The 19,911-nt window shown below is 30.5% G+C and overlaps 2 protein-coding genes and 1 long non-coding RNA gene across 3 annotated transcripts; 1 reads left to right on the plus strand and 2 right to left on the minus strand.

The window, feature by feature from the left end:
- Nucleotides 1–830: 830 nt before the first annotated feature.
- On the plus strand, nucleotides 831–3,055 carry LOC108477408 (uncharacterized). Its single transcript, XR_001870253.2, has 3 exons — nucleotides 831–1,290; nucleotides 1,740–1,868; nucleotides 2,732–3,055. It is a non-coding gene; the product is annotated as an uncharacterized LOC108477408 (long non-coding RNA).
- A 3,330-nt stretch (nucleotides 3,056–6,385) lies between these two features.
- LOC108478262 (uncharacterized) lies at nucleotides 6,386–8,486 on the minus strand. Its single transcript, XM_017780700.2, has 3 exons — nucleotides 8,288–8,486; nucleotides 8,055–8,192; nucleotides 6,386–6,650 (listed from the first exon to the last, which is right to left on the minus strand). Exons 1-3 carry the CDS (start codon nucleotides 8,376–8,378, stop codon nucleotides 6,634–6,636), a joined length of 246 nt encoding a protein of 81 aa, XP_017636189.1. The 5' UTR covers nucleotides 8,379–8,486; the 3' UTR covers nucleotides 6,386–6,633.
- An 8,729-nt stretch (nucleotides 8,487–17,215) lies between these two features.
- On the minus strand, nucleotides 17,216–19,282 carry LOC108477304 (uncharacterized). Its single transcript, XM_017779806.2, has 3 exons — nucleotides 19,108–19,282; nucleotides 18,876–19,013; nucleotides 17,216–17,473 (listed from the first exon to the last, which is right to left on the minus strand). The coding sequence occupies exons 1-3, from the start codon at nucleotides 19,196–19,198 to the stop codon at nucleotides 17,457–17,459; spliced, it is 246 nt and encodes an 81-aa protein (XP_017635295.1). The 5' UTR covers nucleotides 19,199–19,282; the 3' UTR covers nucleotides 17,216–17,456.
- Between the last annotated feature and the right edge of the window lie 629 nt (nucleotides 19,283–19,911).

The following is a 19,911-nucleotide window of genomic DNA, read 5'->3' on the forward strand; positions in this document are numbered from 1 at the left end:
TATTTTTCTTTTTATAATCTCGTCAGTATCTGCCAAGTCTAAAACGAAACAAAAAAATTTCTAAATCGACTAAAATGAATTTCTAGTTTTCAAAGTTAAAACTCTGAAAAGAAGTACATTTTTACTACGTTAGTGTAACTCGTCCAAATTCGGCTTAATTTTCTAGGTCGGCTTTGGGGTGTTATAGGGATGTCATTTGGTCTTCCAGTAACAGATGTGTGTTCTTTTACAAGAAAATTGAGGCAAAACTGAGCCCGGCATAAACCACACGTCCAACCACCCGTATGGACCACACGACCCCTTCATACGACCACGTTCACCCTAAAACCCTAGGAATTTCGCTTCTCACACAACCTAAACCTCTCCACACGGTCGTGTCTCCCCTATTGGTTGATATTTCAAACACCACGTAGTCACAGTCTCTCATACGACCTAGCCACACGGTCGTGTACTCTCTCCACGCAATCTAAGGCTTCCCACATGATCTAGTCACAGACTGTGTGTCCCCTGCTTCTCAAAAATTATAGTTTCACCTAGAATTTTATGATTTATACAAATTAGTCTCTGAATGGTTCTTGAACTATTTTTAGTGATTTATTTTATTCAATTGAGCCCTTGATTTAAGGATTAATGCTAGAATCCATGATTGATTAATTACATTATTACTATATAAGTATGCTATGTGATTCATACATGCATTCCATGACTTAATTACCGATAGATTATTTTTGTTACTCATATAACTGAATTACTAATTGCATAAATCACATGTTTACTTTATTGTTGAACTGAATAAATGCAACTATGTCTACTGCTATTGTTGATATAACACATGTTAAACATACTTAGGGCATGTTTGGTTCAACAGAATGGCCATTCCATTCCGTCCCTATTTCACGCGCTACAATGACACTTTTGTTTGGTTGAAATTTGATCGCCGAATCACTATTTCTTGCAGGCTGTATTACGCGTAAACACTGTATATCCATTCAGAGGGTCGAGCTCTGAATGCCTATTCAATACCTTTCGTAATAGCTTTTTTTTTATTTCAGACGAAAATCTCCTCCCACTTCCACTCATCATTCAAATGAAAATTTTCTTGGGTTTTCCATAAAATGCATAGAAGACTCTCTGTTTTTGGATTTTGGGTGTGGCAGATTTGTGTGTGGTGGAAAATATGAAGAAATCAATGTCGAAAGCAGAGCTTTCCAAAGAAATGTGCACGTCTCCCACAGTATAGCCCAGCGATTATGGGAACGGCGAGGCTCCGATCAATTGTCAGTGATTGTTGTTAGTCTTCTTCCCTTCGCCATCATCTCTGGGTTTTTTTAATAAAAAAAAATCTTTGAAATATTGGATCTGAATTTCTATCCTGCCAAGCTTTCAATGAGTTTACCTTTTCTACCTCTGCCTTAAAATTCATTTCTACTTTCCTATGCTACAAACAAGAAATTGAACTTTGATGATCAAGATATTTCTTTTTCCAGTAGTTTATGTTTTGGCTTTGTTGAATTGAATACCCAAAGTCATGATCTTTAGTCGATAATCTGTTGAATTGCCTATTTGGGTATACTTTGTTTACATAAATCTGTTGAATACCCTTTGGATTCTTCTCTTGATTTGGGGCTTTTTTTTGGTAAGTTTAATTTTTTATTTTGGTTTTTGTTCGTTTGTTTTGGGTTTGAAGTTCAATAGCATTTCGTGTTTGTAATGAAAAATGTGTATAAATATTATTGCAGGCTATGTTTCGTTTTTGCTAGTGTTAAGGGAGTTTTTGGGGCTAACCATTCACGGGTATCACGGGAATGGAGATTAAATGTGGTGTTGCTGAAATCCAGAAGGACAGAAACACTCCTTTTGTGTCAAAGGTTTTTCTTTTTCCCTTCCATCTGCAAATGCATACTATCTAACTTGTAAACTTGTTGTGTTGTTGTTTTTTCTCTGTTTATTTTTATTTTTGGTTCAATGTTGTGTTCTTTACTTAAATTAAAACATTTAATGCTTCTCTCATTGATAATTTAGATCCTGGATTAGAGGGCGTGATTACAAACAAAAATACATGCACTCTCAAATATGATTCAGGTTGAATTTTTTACCATCTTAATCACAAACGTTGGCAATTTGCTAAAATCAAGCCAACACATAAGACGTCTATTATGTTCGTCCAAACTTGCAATAAACTCTTGCTATGATTATGATACAATTAACCTTCCAGAAACCTTTATGATTACTCATATTAGCGATAATAAATAACTATCCTTCTCTTTTTTTCTGGAAAAAAGAAATTAGTCCGATTTTACTTGTATGCTTTTCAACTTGAAACCCTCGCCCATTTTCTATGTTTTTTTTCTCCTAGTACTAATTGTATGCAATTCTGATATCCTCTATGACACAAACATTCAAGATGGTTGGGATCAAATAGTTATACATAATGTGAAACCCTCTTCTTTTCAGAGAGATGGGAAAGGAAATCTTTGACTGCACAAATAATACAACTTACATAATGTATTAATAATTTTGCCTCAATTGGTTTTACCATGCCATCTACAGTTAATATCTTTATCTTTTGTTCTTTTTCCTGGTCTTCACCATAGAGTATTCTCTAATATGCAAAATTTCAGATTATAATAAGCTTAATAGAGAATTTTCTATATTGGGTATAGTTTTTAGTAATAGTATGTATTTAGTATTTAAAGATAAAGATATACATTGATTCTATACGCAAAAGTAGGTTCATCAACTTCCCAATGAAAAAGAGGCAGTTTATGGAGCATTGGACAAATGGGTAGCTTGGGAGACTGAGTTTCCATTCATTGATTGCAGCTGCAAAAGCTTTACAAATTTTCAAGAAGAGGAGCCAATGGTTGCGTGTTATTCAAGTATTTCCAGTCTATTCGTATTCTTGCTTTGTATTTTCCAGCTTCTAAAATAGATTCATTAATGCAAAAAAGCTTTATATGTTCAATGATTTTCATTTAATATATATTATATTAAAATAGCCTTGTATTATCATATTTGATTCTATAAAATACTCTCGGTCAATATTTTAAAGGAACCTTAATGCTATTTTTGTGAATAGATACTTTCAATCAGTATTCTTTATGAAGTTTGGCACATATAAAATGAAGTTGCAAGAGAGTTTGTGATTACATATATTAAATCTATATTATTCATTTTACTTTTACATGAGATTCTTATATTATACACGTCTAGCAGATAAATAAATTAATGAAAATATGTTAAATATATATATATATATATATATATATACAACATAACAATTTCATTAGTTCTTTTGTTGTATTTCAACATCTGTCTATGAGTTAAAATATTTGAGACAAGATATTCTTTAAATTATTCTTTTAAATTATTTTTAAGTAACATATAGATTATGATATATATGCGAAATTATTAGTTTCGCTAATAATATTCTAATATGCATTATATTTTAAAAATAATAAAGTAGGTTGTATGTTATTTTTGTAATATTATATATCATTTTAATTAATTCATATTTTAATAATTATTATATTAAGAATATTATTAAATTATATATTATTATTGTTAAATTATTTTTATTAAATTATATTTAATAATAATCATATTAAAATTTAATAACAATAATCATTATTCTAACAAAATTTCTGCTAAGTGTACTCTGGTCATTTCAGCTTCTTTTCTTATGTTATTACAACTCCAGTTCGTTCAACCAAATACAAGAATACTATTACAGTTTTGTTCCATTCCATTCAACTAAACAATTGAATTGCTACTACAGTTCTATTCTATTATAACTTTATTCTATTACAGCTCTATTCCATTACACTGAACCAAACATGGTGTTATTGTTTCTATATTGTATTGATGCTTGCATGACATACTACATTACATGGGGCAGGACGCTTTGAAAGGAAGAAGTACTAATAGTTTTAACTGCAAACATTGGTGGTTTATCCAAAAATTACTGGCAACTTTCATCTATAAAACTGTTGTATATTCACAACTACTAGCAGCGTATTAACCTACAAGCGCTCATGGTATATCCACAACTTATACTAGCAACTATTATCTACATACTTGTGTATTCACAACTACTAACAACATATTAACCTACAAAACTTGTGGTTTATCCACAATCTAAAATGTCCGGGATATAAGAATTTTGGAGAATTCTTACTATGGAGTGTAGCAATAGGGTAGAACATATTTATACTATTACACTAAAATTGCTAAGGCTTGAATGAACTGTCAATTTTTGTTATGCTATATGATTTCTAATGTATTGAGAATTATTATTACATATGCTTGGATTATTATTTGGCACTGATTTACTTGTGATTGAACTCACACTGAGCGTTATAGCTTATACTCCCTTTAATTTTCATCATTACAGATAACCTGTTAAGGTAGAACTTAGATGCGACATCCGGAGGGTCTCCGCTCGATTCCTAATTACAAAATTATTTTAGGTTCATTATATGATTTATTATATTATTCGAATACTGTAATATTTTATTATAAATTGTGGCATAGGACTTAAGGTTTTGATTTTATTTTGCATGACGCTTAATTTATTTAGGATAATAAGAGATGATTATTAATAAGCTATGCATGAAACCTCAGGTTTTAGTTAAAAACAACCACTTATGACTTTTCTAATGCTATATCTTAATTAAGGTTTTGAAGATCAATAAATTGATATTTAACTAAGTTTTCTACTAAATTAAATAAATGCATTAAAACATATGCTTTCAAAACTTCAATAATTCACTTGGTTATTTCGGTGGCTAATGCAGTCCTTCGAATTCGGATCTAACATCTAGACCGGGCTGAGGAGATTACAAGGATGATAATACTAAGAGTTGGAATTGGGTGTACTGCATAGGCCTATTTGATTATTTTCCTTATATTAATATTATTGATTTTTTTCCTAAAAAAAGTTGTATTCAAATTATTCAATACATATAAAAATTTTCAATATTAAAATTGAATAGTAAGATAAAATAGAAGGGTAAATTATAAGAATGGTAAAATAAACTGGGGTTTTGACTCAGCTCGACCTAATCTGTTAGGATAGTTTTTTCTTTTTTCTGAAAATTTGAGTCTGGGGCGAGTCAGGATTGGATTTGAGATAAATTTGTCTTGTCTGATAATTTATAAGAATGCTCCTAATACATACATATATTAAATTTTGCTTTCAATAAATTAATATATAAATAAAAAAAATATATTAAGGTTGAAGTCTAAACTCAAAAAAGTAAATCTTATTTTCTTCAAAATAAAAAATAAAACAATTAAAAAATGTAATATTATTTGCCTCAAAATAAAAAATAAAAAATTAAATTAAATTCGGGGCGGGGCGGGGCGGGGTGGGTCAAGGTGGAGTATGGGGTTTTCTATTAAATTTCGGAAGTCGAAGTTATTAGTCACTAAACGATGAGTACGTTTTCATTTTGGTCACTTAACTAAAAAAAAAGTTAAATACTGGTCATTGAATTATTCAAAAATCTTAATTCAAGTCATTTATATTGTTAAAATCGATGCTATATGATTTTTTCTATTTGCCCTGTCTGCACAAATTAAAAGCTCTATTTTCACTTTTCTTTTACAATTCGATTTTTTTTTTCATGAAATAGCTTTGAATGTCATAAATCTACAAATCAAAATTCAAACAATTTTTTCTCCGATCTCTAACACTGACTGTCAGATCAATTTAGATTTAAGGTATGTTCTTCTACTCATCGATAAATATTAATCCACCATATTGATGGTCTAATTGTCGCTTATAGCTCGTTGACAAAGCTTAAAAAAAAAAAACTTTAACAACCCAATGAATTAAATAATAACTTTTGAATAGTTTAATGATCAAATTGCAACTTAAAAACTTATCCATAATTTAGGTTTAATTTGCCCTAAATATAAATCAAATTTTAATAATAAAATTCAAACAAACAATCAAAAGTAAAGTGAATTGGAATTAAAATATAAAGGCAAAGATTTGACGTAAAGTACATAAACAAATTTGCCATTATCCCAAAAATTTTTGTTTAAGAATTTTCTCGCAAATAATCGAAAAGGGAATTGAACACCGGTTATTATCTTCTTCTCTTCCACATACATGCATAGAAGAAGCTGCAATGGTATGATTCACAGTCAGCCTACACCAAGATAATAGGCTGTGCGGATGACAAACCAATTTCCCAGACAGCCATAATCCAAGATTATCTGAAGAAATACACAGTCCAGAGTCTAAAAAACAACTAATGGGTTGTTTTGGGTGAAAACGAAAAGGTTAAAAGTGGGTGCTAGTTACGTAAATATTTCAAAACCAAATCTTCAGCGACAGCCATAGCAAAATGATTTCATATTTAAGAAACACTGCAGCTCAAAAATAGTGCAATTTCTTTGAATTATTTCTTAATTATTACAAGATAAGCACTTGCACTAAGCCAGTTTGCACTTTGCCGCCAGAACTACAAGGCATTGAAGCTTATATTCAACGAGGGTAACAAAGAAAAAGCAAAAGAAGTTTCCAAAACAAACAGTCCAAAATCATCCACTCGCAATCTGAACCGGTTTATGACCACAGTAGCTTGGCGCTTGAATATCTTATCTGATGATAGGGGGAAAGCATTAATCATCATCTCCATCTGCAGTTGAAAAAGAAGAGGGAGGAAAGTTATATCAAAACAATGGTGTGCAAGCAAATACGATATGTAACTTTAAATCTTTAAGCTTTGATATAAAGCAAGCTCTGAACTGTTATACTACTGTCATTGATCAGCTAACAGAAAGATAATATGAAAACAAAATATCTGGTTCCAGCTTGGTATTTTCAAAGGAGGGTCACTTTGGGTTGGGGAATTCTAGTGCATGCATAAGCACAAATAACATCAAAAGAAATTTGAAAAACAAGGATATGACATAGCATGTGAAGGCAAAGCCGCACGATCTGGAGCAGTCTGACATAAGAACAATATGGGAAGTATTTGGTCCACGAAATATAAGATTACCTTTGGTAATAGGATTACCAAAATGTAAGAGTACTTAACATATTACTGTGTATGTTACATTACTCTGTTTTAGTTCGTCCGGCTAGAATATAAAATTTTGTTGTTTGGTTAACAAAATGTAAGATTACCTAAAAACACATTTCATCATCTAATTCTAATGAGACAACTACTATGTATTGATAGGTAGAAATCATTGCTAATAAGCATTCTATTTTGCTGTAATACTGATATACCCACCAATGACTTCTCTTGATTGCTGTCCTATGTAATGTAGATTATAGATAAGTCCTCAAGCAAAAACCAGTTTGATAACATGGTATAGTACTTAATGTATGTGAATAGCAATTCTATTATAATATTATGATTATTTTTTCTTTTTATTTCTGGCCAGCAACTTTATGATCAGTTCATTGCTCCTCTTTTTGGTTATTTCTGAAGATAACTAAAGAACATTACTTCTGAAAACTGGCTGCATTGTTGGCCTATTTTGTTATACCTTAAAGAACTTATAAACATAATGAACAAAAAAGAAGGGAACTTAACTAGTTCACTTTTTGATGAAATAGTTTCTTCCTTCCAATCAGACATGATTATTTTTTTGTTTAAAGGGTAAAATTGATCGAAGTTATAAAAAAGATTGAACATAAAATCGGCCTGGAATATTTCATATTTAGGTTTCTCCTATAGTATCAAATCTTAGCACTATTGGGAATCTAAGATAGATTACCAGCTCAAGATAATCTTCTGAATCCAAACACGAGAATGGTGTTCTGACATCTTATAATACCACTGAGAATGCGAGATTCTTTGAACCGGACATAGCTTAATAGTATAAATGGATAAGGATAAAATTGATTGCAGATCACACTAGTTGTTTAGTTTAGTTTTGATTTCATTCCATTTGATTAGGTAAATTGATAAAAGTTAGGGCTCAGTTTTAGAAAATAGAAAACTCTGCAATGAAATAAGATAAAAAAGAACTAACAAATAGTAGTAGAATCGAAGGTCATGAAATGAAAGAAAGAAAATAGAATTGCTAACCAAAGTAGCGGCGCTCGTTGGCAGCCTTGGCCTTTTCGAGCATACTGTCAAGGTCCCGTTGGAGCTGAGCGTCCCAATTCACAAGCTGGTTAACGAACACGGCTCCCAGACCCATCCCCAACAGGTGCTCCCACGGATCTGCATTTCGTTTTGAATTTCAATTTCAGTCTAGGTTTTCAAATTAGGAACAAGTGGCAACCATATAAAGGAACAGAAAAAGAAAGAAATCGGACGTCGCATATAAGGGAGCTTGCGGAGAGCGTTGGAGTACATTTGGGTGCCCAGTCCCAGAAGTGCTCCGATCACCGTTGCGCTCACTGCCATCTCTTCTTCCTATTCTCTGTAGCGCTTCACCTTTCTGTCTGTACCCCTTCCTTCTTCTATTTTGTTATTATCAAATGTAATTGTAGCTAAACTTGGTAACCTTTTTCAAATTAACCTCTAGATTTTTTTTATCACATTAAGTTGCCCTTCGTTATACAAATTGATCCTTGTTTAACACCGTTAATTTTTAAGCATTTGGTGCTATGGCCAAATTAAAATGTGACATGCGGATAAACAAAAAAAAAATAACACATATCTTTCTCTTTAATTATTGAAAAATTTATAATAATAAAAAAGCTTAACATTTCAAAAATTTTTAAATTTAAAAATAAGTATTTTCTTGAAAAAATATAAGAAATATATATATTTAAAAATTTTAAAAATTAATATAAATAAAATTCAAAACATAAAAATAAAAATTAGTTAAAATTTTCAAAATTACAAAAATATTTTGAAAAATAAATAAAAAATATGGTTAAAACTTTTTAAATTAAAATTAAAAAATTAGAAATACTATATAGTAACCTTCACCCAACACCTTGGACTAAGTGACACCTAGCATAGTCTTAAGGAAGGTCACTATATAACCTTTCTATTGACTAGAAAGCAATTATTATATCTTTACCTCCTCAGAAATAATCCTTCAGACCCATGCCAAACAAAGATCCAACTTACTTCTCGGATAAACTCTTCGAAGGACCTTACTTATTGACTGTCACTCATGGTCCCAAATACCATGTCCCATCCAAAGTAACTAAAAGAATATCCCATCACCACCCTATGTAGACCCAAGGCAACATACCACTTAGTCACTTGCTTATGGGGGATGACACGTGACATGTTGGGATTATTGCTAATGGTATATAAACCCTTAGCCCCGAGTGAAAAAAAGGCTCTCTCTATCTCTCATGTTTTTTTCCTTCCTATCACCACTTCTATCCTTACGATTCAATCAAACCATCAGCATAACCTGGACTCCTTCCCCAGTGGCTAACCGCCTTGCCCTAAGTAAGATGAACCACTTGATACAGCCATCATCTTCTCCTTGTCCGATCTCAACATCAACAAAAGTGAATGAAATTTGCGATTTCTTTGCATTATTTGGCTTTTTGAGAACTAGTTGTTACTTGTTAAAAAGTTAACGATTTAGCTATTGAGATTGTTATTCCAAAATAAGCTTACCCTACTGATTTTTTCTTTACTGATAGATCTATAATGGGAACTAAATTGCTTTTCTATGGGCAAACATAGGCAGTGGCATAGCCACGTTGATGTTTGTGGGGTCAATTCACCCCACGAAATTTTATTAAATTTTTTTATATAATTAATGTATTAGTTCACATAAAAATTTAAAAATGACCCACAAAATATTGTTAGTTGGTAAAGATGTTTTCGAGTATCTTCGCCAAAGAGTCTCCGTAATTGTTAGTTCGTAAAATTGTTTTCACTTAAGCTTCGTTTGTTTGCAAGTAAAATGTTTTCCGGAAAATGATTTCTGGCAAATGATTTACTTTTCTAGAAATGATTTACTTTTCTGGTGTTTGGATGAATCTGTTTAAAATATTTTCTGTTGTTTGGCAGATTTCTTGAAAATATTTTCCGAAAAATCTGTTTTTACATATATTAATAAATTTATACTTTAAATTGTTTTTACATATATTGCAATAATTTATTTATAAATAAATAAATCAAATTAAATATATAATAATACTCCATTATTAAGCTAGAATATTAACCATCATAAATTGAAAACAACATAAGTCAAATAAATTATTTGTAATTGTGTTATAAAAAAATAAGGATTGAATAATTATAAATTAACTTCCAAACCACAATTAATACTAGAAATTAATAATATTATCCAAATACATAATTAGTAGTACACCACATAATAACAACAACATTGTCCAAGTGCATAACTAATATTACACCACATTAAAAGTATCATTATCTTCAACCTTGAGAAAATTTTTGAAGCCAAATTTTTCTATGCTTCTTACTTTTAACTAAAAAAGTTTTGGCCTCGGACTCATGACTCACTAGATAATCAAATACAGAACATAGAAAGTCATCATCAAATCCTTCTGTAACACCCCTTACCCGTGTTTGACGCCGGAACAGGGTACGAGGCATTACTGGACTTAATCACTAATCATTGTATAAAAACCGATTCATAATTTCACTCTAATTTAAAACTTTTTCAAACACATTCAATCTGTCCCTTAAAAAAAGCTTACAAGGCCCATATCATGCTTTAATTCAACCACACACATAGGCAAGCATGCACAGTCATAAATTGCATCATTTAATTAATAACATAATCAAGACTATCTACATTAAATGACTTTATACAATAGAGACTTTCAAATAACATAGGTCAGTATTTTAAGCCAATTCCTAGCAACTTAATAAAATTAAACGAGTCTCCATACATGCCAGAGACTTAAAATACTTTAAAACCTTTATATATCGATCAATAGTTTGATAGTGTGATTTAACCTCCGGCGACTTCCAACTCGAGCTAACATCTACGACACTATAGGAAAAAAGGAAAGGAAAGGAATAAGCATTACAGCTTAGCAAGTAAGTATGTAAATATTAATAAACAATACATTATCATACTTTAAACAAAGTCACAATATGTTCCCGGAATATTACCATCACAAACACACATACTTTCACTATTACAATCATAAACAGGTTCAAAATAAGCTGTCTAGCAGAGTACCAGCAACTAAATTATTTATTTCTAGAACTACAGAACTCCAAATTACAAACCGTTAATTTTCCTTAAAACTAGATTCACATATATTCTTACCATAAAATTTTCAGAATTTTTGGTCTAGCCAATTAGTACATTTTATTTATTGAAGTTACCCCTGTTTCACTGCTCAACTGTTCTGTCCACTCTTCACTACGAATCAATTTTCTCCTCGTACAGAATTCAAAAGATGTTCTCATTTATTTCATTTGAAACTAGACTCATTAAGGATTTCAAGCATATAAATTATATCCCATAATTATTTTTGTAAAATTTTTAATGATTTTTCCAAGTTAGAATAGGGGATCACGTAGTCATTCTGAACCAGTCTCTCAAAAACTTAAATATCTCATAATATAGAATTCCTTTGCTTTCTTTGTTTCTGTTATATGAAAATAGACTCATTAAGCTCTAATTTAATATCTCATTCAGTCTCTGATTCAATTTATACTATATTTAGTAAATTTTTAGATTCACATTACTGCAACTATCCAGAACAGTTTTATTGTCAATTTTGATCTTTCACACTTCAATTGTATTCATTACTTTCCAATAACAATCTTTCCAATTTCCAATCACATATTGAGCATATTGCTCATAGGTTACACACGTATATACTTACACTTATCATCACAAATTCATACACAATTTCATTTAATCAATTTCCCAGTTGAACGCTTCAGAATAATAATAGATACGCGATGGTATCGCACACAACCCACCTTTAAAATCGAAGCTCTCTTGTACACATAGTGGCCTTCACTTAGCACCACTCATGTGACCTAGCTCGATTGTACACATAATTTTGGCTCTCTTGTACACATGGTGAACACTTAGTACCACCCATGTGACCCAGCCAGTTTATCTCGTAGCTCTCTTGTCTACATGGTGTCCTTCATCTGGAACCATGCATGCAACCTAGCTACATATATCCCGTAGCTCTCTTGTCTACATGGTGTACACATAGTATCACCCATGCGACCTAGCTACATCATAATGTCTCGTAGCTCTCTTGTACACATGATGTGCACTCAACACCATACATGTGACCTAGCTATAGACCATCTATATCATTCAATCTTTCCGAAGGTTCAACCGGGATTTCTCTCTCTTTCTAATACTTGATTCCATACTTCTAATAGTCAATTATGATTCAAAAATCAGCTACAATACATAAAATATGCTGAAATACAAAAACATAATAAAGATAATGTATTATTTACATACAAACTTACATACTTTCTCATTTCCATGTTGAATTAATATTGAACATTTAAATCATCATAATTATACTTACTTTCAACACCTCGGAAATCATAGTAAATATATCAATTTTACATTGAAACTTGCATAAATTAATGCTTATTATACATATGAACTTACCTCGATACTAAAACGACCATTTTACCAACTTTCCCGATTTTCGATTTTCTCCCATTCTAGATTCAAATCTCGTTTTTCGGGATCTAAAACATCATATTTTACTTATTTAATTATTTTACTATTCAAAACAGTCCTTAACTCAAAATTTGGCAAAATTACAATTTTTCCCCTAAACTTTTGCATATTTACACTTTTGCCCCTAGGCTCGGGAATTAAACTTCATCCCTTATTCCCTTATTCTTATGTTTTATGACATTCTGATCATTTTTCCCTTCTATGGTAACATCAAATTCTCACTCTAACACATAGTTATGAACAATAACAACTTTTACCGATTAAGCCGTTTTACTCATTTTTGCTTAAAACCGCTTAGCAAAAGTTGTTTAACATAATTTCAGCCTTCATATTCTATCATAAAACATAAAAATAAACATATTTCACCTATGGGTATTTTTCCAAATATGAACCCTAGCTTAAATTATTGCTAGAATAAGCTTAATCAAGTTACCGGGATTCCAAAATCGTAAAGAACTTGAAAAACGGGACTAGAACGGACTTACAATTGAGCTTGGAAAGCTTGAAAACCCTAGCCATGGCTTCCCCCATGCTAATTTTGGCCTCCATGAAAAAGATCAGTCAATTTTGGCTTTATTTTCCCTTTTTATTTCTTTTAATTACCAAATGACTAAAATGCCCTTAAGGCCTTTCTTTAAAATTTTGTCCTATTCATGCCTATTTTTGTCCAAACAAAATATAATGGTTTTAAGGACCTCCTCTTTAAAACCTCATTTCAATCAAGTACTTATGAATTAGAACACATATTTTGCAACTTTTGCAATTTAGTCCTAAAAGTCAAATTAAGCACTTTATCAGTAAAATTACTTAACGATATTTTTACACAATATTTTAATCAGTAAATAAACCTTAAAAATTAATCGAAATAAATTTTTTGACTTCGAATTTGTGGTTCTAAAACCATCGTTCCGTTTAGGCCCTAAATTGGGTTGTTACAGCAACTTCTGCAAATAAGCCCTAATAGGCAAATTAAACATGCAATCTATAAAATTTCTTATCAATACTCTAACACATGCATCTAATCACTCGGTATATCATAAAAATTAATCGAAATAAACTTTTCTATCTCAGATTTGTGGTTTCGCAACCACTATTCCATTTAGGCCCTATTTCGAGATATTACACCTTCTACCTCCATCGACATCATTTCTTCGTAAAGATGTGCCGTCTCATCCGCAATAAATTGTTCCAAAGCATTAGCAATTTTGCCAAGTTCACCCACAAATTTAATTTGTTCATCAACGACACTTTATTGAGCATTTTTTCTTTTACGTTTGAATGTGCCAGGTGAAGATACTTTTGTTCTTACCTCTTCAATGTCTTCATTGTCGTAGTCTATAGGCACTGAGTCTTGGTTATCATCATCCAAATCTATGTCAGCAAATGTTCTGGCAAAACTCCTTGTTGCCATATCTTTGCCAACAACCAAAGCCATTTCATCATAATGATCAATGCTTTTATTCAAAAATGGTTCATACTTCTTGTCTGCCTGTTGGATATTATACACAATTAGAATAACAAGTAAAAAAACAATTGAAATATACTTAACATATATATTACATATATTACCATCACTGCTGCATCATATGTCGCTCTATCACATGTGATCATTTTCATGTTATCATCCCATCCAAAACTACTTTCACCTCAAATTGTGCATATAATCTGCCACTGATTTTTTACAGTCCTCAAATGATTTTCCACATGCTTCGCATCGCATTGGACTTGAAATCTTTCTGAAATAGCTTCGGCAACTTGATTAATAGAAACTGTTTTGAAAGAATTAGAAGACTTATTTCATTTCTGGGCCTCCTCTGCTAGAATTTCAAGAAAAAGATGTTCCATCGGTTTTGTCCACCTGAATTGCTTGGAGGTCCCTTCTTTGTTGCCCTTACCCATTCTACATTAATAATTGTCATTGTTAATCATTTCAATATCCAACAAGCTTAAAACATAATAAATTCAATATGTAACAAATTCAAGACATAATAATTTCAAAATCCAACAAACTAAATTTTCAATATCATTATCCAACCAACATTAACAAAAAAAAAATTTAATAGTAAAACATACATAACATAGAAATAAGAACCCTAACCCCTAAAACTACCTAATATTTCTAGCCATATAATCAGTCCACATAGTTTGTGCAATTTCGTCTCTCTTAGTAGACCATTCTCTTGCTTCTTCTCTTTATTCTCGCTCCGTAAGAGTTGATATTATCAAATCAGACTCAGGCTTCTCGTATAATCCTTGATTAAGAAAATCACTAGGATCAACTCCCATTATATGATTATGAATGATACAACAAGCCAAAACTATATCTACTTAATTTTGAAAATTCCAAAATGGTTCAGCATCTAATACACGAAACCGTTTCTTCAAAATCCCAAAAACACGTTCAATAGTGATTCTCAATGATGAATGACGAAGATTAAAGAGTTCCTTTGCATTTTCAGTCCCCTGAGCACTAAACTCTTTTAAATGGTATCGGAAACTACGATATGGGGTAATATATCCATTTCGGATGCCATATCCAGCATTAGCAAGATAATATTTACCTACAATTTGACAAAACATAATTATTACTAATAAATTATGAGCTTACTAGAACTATTTGGTATTTAATGTTTTATAATTCTTACCTTCCGGAACTCTTAATCCTCTTGGGCGTGAAAGTGCATCACTTAAAATACGAGAATCATGTGCACTACCTTCCCAACCAGCTAAAACATAGGAAAATTTCAAATCAAATGTAATGACAGCCAATACATTTTATGTTGTCCCCTCTTTACCGCTACAAAATATTCCTTGAATGCTAAGTGGAACGGATGCACAAACATGAGTTCCATCTAATGCTCCAATACAATTTTTAAAATAAGGATAAAACCTTGGATTGTTTCTGATTTCACTAGGAGTTGACTCATCAGGTAATCTAATAACTAGCTTATACAATTTCAAAATAGCTCTCAATACAACCCTAAAGTAACGGTGAATTGTCTCAGTTGATCTATAATATCTAGATCCAATCACTCGAAACCTTACATTATGACCAATTATATGTAAAAATATAACTACTTGCTCCCTAATATTCACCGATTTAGTTGACTGTAATAAATTATTCCTACTAAGAATATCACACAAATTAAAAAAAAAACAATCGGTCTCATCCTTATCACATCAATACAGTGCTGGCCACCACTATATAAAATACTATTAATATAATTTTCTATTTCATAATCTCGATTCACACGAGGGTGAAAAGCAATTTCCTTATTAGTTTTTAATTTTTTAATCCAAAGAACCCCAAACGCTAAAACTGAAGCCACGACTCCGACAATTGCATTTTGATCCTGATTACGATCTATCTACACAAAATAATGCCACACAAATATTTGATTACTACAAAAAAAATGCAAGCTTTTCATAAGATCACATATATGAATAAAGTTACCATGACTAAAGTGCATACATACATAAATTTAAAAATGACCCACAAAAAATTGTTAGTTGGTAAAGATGTTTTCGAGTATCTTCGCCAAAGAGTCTCCGTAATTGTTAGTTCGTAAAGTTGTTTTCACTTAGTTTTAACATTGGCATGTACTTTAAGGCCGTTCCATTAGTTGGTCAATTTTGTATTGATTAATTGTTTGGTTATTTGATTAAGTTATGTCTAATGTTTTATTTTATTTTATAAGTATGACTTTTGATAAATATTTTATTTTCGTGTGTAAATTTATAGTTATTGAGTGTACAATTAGGATTTATATAAGTAATTAGGATTTAGTATTAAATTTATCTCTTAAATTTGAAGTATAATAATAATTTTTAAATCTAACGATAAGAAATTTAAAAAAAATTAAATTAGATATATAATAATTTTAAGAAAATATAATTATATGGAATTCTTAAAAATTTAAAACTACGTCTTAAATTGAAAATCTAATGAGAAGTAATTTAAATTTTAATATATCTATTAGATTAGATAAATAGTTATATCAATTAATTAAAACATATTACTATCAGTTCATTATTTAGGACATATAGAAAATAATTTTAAAATTTTAAAATTTGTAATTGCATTTTTAGATACGTAAAAAATAATTTTGAAATTTACAATGAAATTGGTTGGGTACATTTCAATTTTAAAATAAAATTGTTTTAATTTTAAATTTGATATATAATTATTCTAACTTTAAAATAAAAAGCATATATAATAATTAATATCCTCCATTCTTTAACATATATAAAATATTATTTTTAAAATTTTAAATTAGATATTGTATTTTTATATAATTAAATATATAAATTAGAAATTAGAAATGAAACTGATTATGTATATTTTTAATTTTAAGATTTAAAATTTAAATTTTATTATTTCTTTTAACTTTCCAACAATTGATCATCATTTTTTCAAAATTTTGAAATAATTAATTAAAATTCTGGAATAAAAAAATCACAATTCTATATAATAACACAAATTGAGTTAAAATTACATAATATAAAAATATTTTATTGAAACTTATAGCACTTTTGAGCCAGTAAAACACAATGGCATAATTGCAACTCCATTGCTATTTCAATTCCTCATCCTAATCAATGATCAAAACTTCCAATGTTCTAGTTTAATCACTTTGAATTTTTTATTAATTATTACAATTTAAGCACTTGCATTTTGCAGCCAAAACCACAAAGCATCGAAGCTTATATTCGACAGACAAATAAAAGCAAAAGAAGGTTCAACAGGCTTGAAATCAAACAAAAAAAAGAGTCCAAAATCACCCACTCACAATCTGAACCGGTTTATGACCACAGTAGCTTGGCGCATGAATATCTTATCTGATGATAGCGCGAAAGCATTAATCATCATCTCCATCTGCAGTTGAAAAAGAAGAGGGAGGAATTTTATATCAAAACAATGGTGTGCAAGCAAATACGATATGTAACTTTAAATCTTTAAGCTTTGATATAAAGCAAGCTCTGAACTGTTAAACTACTGTCATTGATCAGCTAACAGAAAGATAGTATGAAAACAAAATATCTGGTTCCAGCTTGGTATTTTCAAAGGAGGGTCACTTTGGGTTGGGGAATTCTAGTGCATGCATACGTACAAATAGCATCAAAAGAATTTTGAAAAACAAGGATATGACATAGCATGCGAAGGCAAAGCCGCATGATCTGGAGCAGTCTGACATAAGAACAATATGGGAAGTGTTTGGTCCACGAAATATAAGGTTACCTTTGGTAATAGGATTACCAAAATGTAAGAGTACTTAATATATTACTCTGTATTTTACATTACTCTGTTTAGTTCATTCGGCTAGAACATAAAATTTTGTTGTTTAATTGACAAAATGTAAGATTACCTAAAAACACAATATTACTAAATTGTTTTTAAATCAATATCAACTTCATATTTCATCATCTAAGTCTAATGAGAGAACTACTATATATTGATGGGTAGAAATCAGTACTAATAAGCATTCTATTTCTAAGTCTTAAAGCAAAAACCAGTATGATAGCATGGTATGGTACTTAATGCATATGAATAGCAAATCTATATAATATTATTATCTTTTTTCCTTTTTATTTCTGGACCAGTATTTTATGATCAGTTCATTGCTCCTCTTTTTGGTTCTTTCTGAAGAAAAATAAAGAACATTGCTTCTGAAAACTGGCTGCACTTATTGGTCTATTTTGTTCTAACTTAAAGAAAGTATGAACATAATGAACAAATAAAATAAAAATAAAAAACTTATCTAGTTCACTTTTGAAGAAATAGTTTCTTCGTTTAATTAGACATGACTCTTTTTTTAAAAGGGTAAAATTGATTAAAATTATATAAAAGAAAAGGAGAAAATCGGCCTGAAATATTTCATATTTAGATTATCCTATAGTATCAAATCTTAACACTATTGGAAAAAAAAGATTACCAGCTCAAAATAAATTTTGGATTCTCAAAATAATTTTCGGAATCCAAAAATGAGAATATCGTTCCAACATCTTACATTTACATTACCACCGAGAAGAGAATGTAAGATTCTTTGAATCAAACACAACCTAATAGTATAAATGGATGAGGATAAAATTGATTGCAGATCATACTAGTTGTTTAGTTTAATTTTAATTTCATTCCATTTGATTAGGTAAGTTGATAAAAGTTAAGGCTCAGTTTTAGAAAATAGAAAACTCTGCAATGAAATAAGATAAAAAGGAACTAACAACTTGTAGTAGAATCGAAGGTCTTGAAATGAATGAAAGAAAATAGAATTGCTAACCAAAGTAGCGGCGCTCGTTGGCAGCCTTGGCCTTTTCGAGCATATTGTCAAGGTCCCGTTGGAGCTGAGCGTCCCAATTCACAAGCTGGTTAACAAACACGGCTCCCAGACCCATCCCCAACAGGTGCTCCCACGGATCTGCATTTCGTTTTAAATTTCAATTTCAGTCTAGGGTTTCAAATTAGGAACAAGTGGCAACCATATAAAGGAACAGAAAAGAAAGAAATCGGACGTCGCATATAAGGGAGCTTGCGTAGAGCGTTGGAGTACATCTGGGTGCCCAGTCCCAGAAGTGCTCCGATCACCGTTGCGCTCACTGCCATCTCTTCTTCCTCTTCTCCTTAGCGATTTACCTTTCTGTCTGTCCCTCTTCCTCGTCCCTCTTCCTCTCTTTCTCTATTTTGTTATTATCAAATCAAACATCAACGCTCCATGATCTCGCCACGTGTCTCATTTAATTTAGAATGTTAAATTACACGGCAAGTCACTCAACTATGGTCTAATTTCTTTTTTAGTCATCTAACTGTCAAATGTTTTAAATTGATCACTCAATTAATCAAGTTAATTTTATTTTGTTGGCTTTTTTTTTTTTAAATTGTGGTTAAGTGTTTAAGGAAATGTGATGTGATAATTTAAAAATGTTATAATAATAAATTTAGCTCACAATTTGTATAAATTATATTAATTTAGTTATAATTAATCCTTAACATTACATATGATCTTAATTTAATCTTAATTTTAAAAGAGTAAAAAAATTTAATACATAAATATTTTCAGAAAATATAATAAATTTTAAATATATATAATAAATTGTATTTTCCATCAAATAAGAAGTTAATCTAATTTTTGTAGATTATTTTTCTAACATTATACAAAATAATTTTTAAACTCCTCATTTTCTTTTTCCTTTTTTAAGAAAACCTTAAAACTCTTAACATTTCTCTATTTAAGGTGTATTTAGTATTACTTGTAAGAAGCACTTTTGGACAAAAACATTCTTAAATAAACTGCTTTTTGAGAAAAAAATATTTTTCCT

This window comes from Gossypium arboreum, chromosome 12 (genome assembly GCF_025698485.1).
Source record: "Gossypium arboreum isolate Shixiya-1 chromosome 12, ASM2569848v2, whole genome shotgun sequence".
Classification (NCBI taxonomy): Eukaryota; Viridiplantae; Streptophyta; class Magnoliopsida; order Malvales; family Malvaceae; genus Gossypium; species Gossypium arboreum.